Source organism: Gekko japonicus, unplaced genomic scaffold, assembly GCF_001447785.1.
Source record: "Gekko japonicus isolate JY-2015 unplaced genomic scaffold, Gekko_japonicus_V1.1 scaffold219, whole genome shotgun sequence".
In the NCBI taxonomy this organism is placed as follows: domain Eukaryota; kingdom Metazoa; phylum Chordata; class Lepidosauria; order Squamata; family Gekkonidae; genus Gekko; species Gekko japonicus.
Window position 1 is genome coordinate 265,423 of NW_015165241.1, and position 6,213 is coordinate 271,635.

The 6,213-nt window shown below is 45.6% G+C and overlaps 1 protein-coding gene across 1 annotated transcript in view; it reads right to left on the minus strand.

Annotated features, from left to right (window-relative positions):
- The window catches only part of LOC107109409 (keratin, type II cytoskeletal 8-like), a 27,778-nt gene extending 22,497 nt beyond the window's left edge, over window positions 1-5,281 (minus strand). Inside the window, exons 1-2 of the mRNA XM_015410021.1 lie at window positions 4,879-5,281; window positions 3,269-3,610 (exon numbers count right to left, since the gene is read on the minus strand). Coding sequence (XP_015265507.1) covers window positions 3,269-3,610; window positions 4,879-5,220 — 684 coding nt within the window. The 5' untranslated portion in view covers window positions 5,221-5,281. The remainder of the gene's footprint in view (window positions 1-3,268; window positions 3,611-4,878) is intronic.
- Window positions 5,282-6,213: the final 932 nt, after the last annotated feature.

The window sequence follows — 6,213 nt, forward strand, 5'->3', positions numbered from 1 at the left end:
CCTTACAGTTAGGAAGTTTCTCCTGATATTTAGCCCTTGTAATTTCTACCCATTAGATCTAGTCTTGCAATCTGGAGCAAGAGAGAAGAGATCTGCTCCATCTTCTACATGAAAAGCCCTTCAAGTGTTCCCTCCAGTGTTCCCTCTAAGCTGAGTTAGTGTGAGCAAGCTCACAGTTCTTTAGCCTTTGGCTAAAAAACCCATTTTTGTCCTCGCTCAGGAAGGATGGCTCCAGAGCAAACTAATTTATGCAGTAGCCAAATCGCTCGCTCACAACTTCAATGCCAGTAGCTTACAAAGTAGAATTTTTGCTCACAAGACTCCACAGCTTAGAGGGAGCATTGCTCTACTGAGTCTAATGAAAAGTGAATGGCCACACGCAGTGTTCATAGAGGGATTTAAAATGTAGGAAGAGGAAGCCACATATGCGGCTGTGAGTTCTCTTTGGGCAGGGTGAAATAAAAATGTTATGGATAAATATTCTGTATAATTTTTTCCAGGGATGGCTATAGTTGTTACTTCCTCTGTCCAGTCTTGGGTGTGTGTGTGTGTAAATAATCCCTCACTGTCTCCACTCCTTTAACTGCAATAGAGCAAAAACTGAAGCAGGAAGAGTGGATTTGTCGCATCAGTTGGCTTTACAATCCTGCTCTCAAGAGATTTTTCATAATCAAAGTAAAAAGAAAAAAAATCAAGGTTACTGCTCTGCCCTGATCTGGAGCTTTAGTGCTAATGACACAAAGAAACAGAGATGGGAAAGGACAAAGCAGTTAGGGAGTAAATCCTTTTGGATTCTGCCATCTGCAGATACTTCAGATATTATTGCATGTTGCTTCAAAAAAAATCAAGGTTACTGCTCTGCCCTGATCTGGAGCTTTAGTGCTAATGACACAAAGAAACAGAGATGGGAAAGGACAAAGCAGTTAGGGAGTAAATCCTTTTGGATTCTGCCATCTGCAGATACTTCAGATATTATTGCATGTTGCTTCATAGGAAGTCAAGGGGTCTTGGGGTATCATATATCAATTCCTTTTTATTTATAAAACCATCCATGTTACATCTCCAGAATGTCTCCATTATGATACACTTGTGGCTTTGAAAACACCTGGGAATGGATATTTACCCCCTAACTAACTCTGGGTGAAATCTGGAAGTAGAACTACAAGACTGTGTTTCCCTTTGCAGTTTCTCCTCTCCCACACCTCCCAGAATCATCTTGCTTGGAAACAGAAGGCTTTGATCAGGACACTGTAAAATACGGATAGATCTCTGTGCATCCCTTTATACTGAGCAAAGAGTTTTGATTGGGGAGAGAGTGTGGCAAGGAGATCTTCACCTTCAATTAAATCAAAGCTTTTTTTGCATTTTACATTGCTCTCCAGCAGGGGGCCTCTAACCTCCTTAACCAAGCATAGCACTGAAAAATCCATTCAGCTCAGATTTCAACACACCCTGCTATAGGCCTTTTACATTAGCCAAAGTGGAGAGTATGCAAGAGAATACACAGATACGAATCATACATTAAAAATACAAACATTTAAAAAACAGCGATTAAAAACCAGGCATTATAAATGGAAAACAACAGCACTCCCTAACAGACTTAAAAGTTCAGCAGAAAAGCTTCAAAGGGAAACTCCAGCAAGAAACTGCTGAATTTGAATTCATACACAGATTTCTTACTATCAGATGCTGACTGACCAGGGCCTTGGGATGGTGAACACATCACCACAGGTAATTGTTCCTCTATACAGCTTTATGCACATTACTCAGGTTCATCTCATTTCACCAGGGGTCCACATTCACTCTGAGTGGCTTCCTTCTCATTTTCACCTGTGCTCTGCAACATAACACACCTTGTCCTGGGTAACTGGATCTTCTGGACTCTATAATCCTCCCCCCCTCCTTCTCTGTGTGGACCCTGTAAGCTAAACCCCTTGGCCAACTTCATGTAATACATGATGCTGTTTTGTTTAAAGTTCCCCAGCTCTCATGTCATTTTAGTATCAGGCAACTTCCTCTGATCTCCGCCTTGCATGTGGTGCTCCTTAGTGGGTTTCTAAGTACACTAAGTAAGAAGAAAGAATAACTGAAATCAGCCAGATTTACTTGCAAACGTGTTTGGCACTGGAAGCAAAAGGGGCTAGTTCCATGTTCTATACTTTGCCAGGCACTCTGCTAAATCAGGATTAGCCTATCAAAAATTGCACCTAACTGGCAGTTTATGCAGAGAATGTGTAATGCTCTAAATGATATAAGAGAATAGACAGGAGGACTCAGTGCAGGGTGAAGGATTTTTGGTTTTATGCTTTTAAGAATTGATATATAACTTACTTTGAAAAGTTTGTAAGTAAATGGGAGTTCTAAAGTTAACATTATTGATAACATGAAAGAACATTTTAAAGAGAATAGAGTGTTAACATATATAAAAAATAATGTGCCCAAATTAGTATTTTCAAATAGTTAGGAAATGCCTGTTTCTTTTCTTTTTTAGGTTTATAAACATAGAGTTGATTAGGAACAGTGTATTGTAGGTAAAATGAAATATACCAGATAGAATATAGAAAAATTAGTTGTGTATTGGGAAAAGATTCATGATTTTCTGATTTATGTTGTTTGAATATAAGTTAACCAACATACAACAAGTACCGTGCACAGATGATTATAACATATCATAAATAATTATATATTTTTGAAAAATATTTTTACAATATTTTCTACATATATAATTAATCATCTTAATCACAATTCACAATATAAGAGATATCAAAAATATCAAATATCATCTCCCAGAATCTCAAAAGCTATTGTACAACCCTATAATTAATAATAGTCCTCCTTTGTTAAATAAGTTTCAAAAGGGAGGACTGTGCACTGTACTTGTTGTATGTTGGTTTTCCTACTTACCCTGGGTCCTTGTTTGGTTTTGTGAATATAAGTTAAGGCAAGGAAAAATGGCAAGGAAAAATTTGCATGCATGCAAATATGATGTTGGTATGAGATACCTGGCTAGATATTTTAAACTGTATGGCTCTTTTAAAAAATATCTTAAAAACAATAAACCTTGCCCAATAGGGCAAGCAGGACAAAAAATGCACCTAACACAGTTTTGAGACCTGAAAATAATAAACTGCACACAAGCGGGCACATCCCACCCCCACCCCCCAGCACAACACAGCGATTGCACAGCCCTGCCCTACTCATAATAGCCTCTACAGCTGCACCCCTAAACGACTGCGCTTTTTCCTGGGCAGGGGCAGGGGCCTTGTACCTTGTCGATGAAGGAAGCGAACTGGTTGTTGAGCCCTTTGATCTGTTCCTTCTCCTCGGTCCGGATCTGGTGCACTTTAGGGTCGATCTCTAGGCTGGGCAGCGAGGAGAGAAGGAAAGAGGGCGAAGCGGAAAGGGGGGAGCCAGGAAAGACCCCGGAGGAGACCCGGAGCGGACCCGGCTGGAAGCCTCCCGGACTGGCCCGGTACAAAGAGCTTCGGGTGGGAAGAGAGCCCTGGGAGCGGCTGCTGAAGCTCACCAGGCTCCCCGGGCGGTGGTAATGGATGCTCATGGTGGCTCGGCGAGGGAGGCGACCGGTGCGCGGCGCATCGCATCGCCCCAGCTTAAGAACGGGAGAGACGCTTCCAGCCCCACCCCCCGATGCACATTACTCAGGTTCATCTCATTTCACCAGGGGTCCACATTCACTCTGAGTGGCTTCCTTCTCATTTTCACCTGTGCTCTGCAACATAACACACCTTGTCTTGGGTAACTGGATCTTCTGGACTCTATAATCCTCCCCCCTTCTTCTCTGTGTGGACCCTGTAAGCTAAACCCCTTGGCCAACTTCATGTAATACACGATGCTGTTTTGTTTAAAATTCCCCAGCTCTCATGTTATTTTAGTATCAGGCATCTTCCTCTGATCTCCGCCTTAGATATGGTGCTCCTTAGTGGGTTTCTAAGTACACTAAGTAAGAAGAAAGAATCACTGAAATCAGCCAGATTTACTTGCAAACGTGTTTGGCACTGGAAGCAAAAGGGGCTAGTTCCATGTTCTATACTTTGCCAGGCACTCTGCTAAATCAGGATTAGCCTATCAAAAATTGCACCTAACTGGCAGTTTATGCAGAGAATGTGTAATGCTCTAAATGATATAAGAGAATAGACAGGAGGACTCAGTGCAGGGTGAAGGATTTTTTTTGTTTTATGCGTTTAAGAATTGATATATAACTTACTTTGAAAAGTTTGTAAGTAAATGGGAGTTATAAAGTTAACAGTATTGATAACATGAAAGAACATTTTAAAGAGAATAGAGTGTTAACATATATAAAAAATAATGTGCCCAAATTAGTATTTTCAAATAGTTAGGAAATGCCTGTTTCTTTTCTTTTTTAGGTTTATAAACATAGAGTTGATTAGGAACAGTGTATTGTAGGTAAAAGGTACCAGTCCCCTGCTAGAAAAACTAGTTGTTTATTGGGAACAGATTCATGATTTTCTGATTTATGTTGTTTGAATATAAGTTAAGGCAAGGAAAAATGGCAAGGAAAAATGTGCATGTATGCAAATATGATGTTGGTATGAGATATCTGGCTAGATATTGTAAACTGTATGGCTCTTTTAAAAAAATATCTCAAAAACACTAAACCTTGCCCAATAGGGCAAGCAGGACAAAAAATTGCACCTAACACAGTTTTGAGACCTGAAAATAATACACTGCACAGGACTGCATCACTTTGCCCCCACAAATGGGCACATCCCTCCCCCCCCCAGCCAGCACCACACACCGATTGCACAGCCCGACCCTACTCATAGTAGCCTCTACAGCCAGCTACACCCCTAAGCGAGTGCGCCTTGTTCTGTGCGGGGGGCAGCGGGGGACTGGTACCTTGTCGATGAAGGAAGCGAACTGGTTGTTGAGCCCTTTGATCTGCTCCTTCTCCTCGGTCCGGATCTGGTGCACTTTAGGGTCGATCTCTAGGCTGGGCAGCGAGGAGAGAAGGAAAGAGGGCGACGCGGAAAGCGGGGAGCCGGGGAAGACCCCCCCGGAGGAGACCCGGAGTGGCCCCGGTTGGAAGCCTCCCGGGCTGGCCCGGTACAAAGCGCTTCGGGCGGGGAGAGAGCCCTGGGAGCGGCTGCTGAAGCCCCTCAGGCTCCCCGGGCGCTGGTGGTAGTGGAGGAGGCTCATGCTGGCTGGCTCGGCGAGGGAGGCGGCAGGGGGGCGGGGCATCGCACCGCCCCGGCTTAATACCGGGAGAGACGCTGCCAGCCCCACCCCTGGCACACACACACCCCCATTGGCACACACGAACACGCCTCCCTCCTCCTCCGTTGTGCTAAATCGCGTAAGGCGGATCTACCGCCGGAATGCCCTGGTGGGCAAAGGCCTGCCCCCGAGCTAGGCGCGACCAATGGCACGGCGACCCCACCAGAGCCAACTCCGCGCAGATGCTGCTGTTGGCATCGCGTGTGGGCAGGGGCAGATGAGCCACCACGAAGCAGACGAAGCCCGCGCTCCGGGCCCCGGGGCCGAAGGGGGCACCGCAAAGCTGGGGATCGCATAACGTGGATCTAACGCTGGACTGCCCTTGTGGGCAAAGACCTGCCCCCGAGCTAGGCGCGGCCGATGGCACGGCGACCCCACCAGAGCCAGCTCCGCGCAGATGCTGTTGTTGGCATCGCGTGTGGGCAGGGGCAGACGATTCACCATGAAGCAGACGAAGCCCGTGCTTCGCGCACCGGGGCCAAAGGGGGCACCGCAAAGTTGGGGAAAGGGCGAAAAGCTTCGTTTGCACCCAGTCTATGGTGTCGTCATAATAGGAATACATTTTTGTATTGCCACAACCTGCAACCGCAAACTGCAGGCTGTGGAAGGTCGGTAGTTCAGCAGTTCGAGACCCGGGTGTGCCGCATGACGGACTGAGCTCCCGTCTCTAGTTCCAGCTTCTGCCAACCTAGCAGTTCAAAAGCAAGACATTGCAATAAGATAAATAGGGACCGCTTCGGTGGGAAGGCGACAGCGTTCCGTGCGCCTTGGTGTTTAGTCATGCCGGCCACATGACCACGGGAACGTCTTCGGACAGCGCTGGCTCTTCGGCTTGGAAACGGAGATGAGCACCGCAACCCTAGAGTCGGACTCGACTGGCTTTCGAGGAAGGGACACCTTTACCTTTAAACCTGCATTGTATATCTGGTCAGACAGGTCAAATGGACTGGGGGGTCA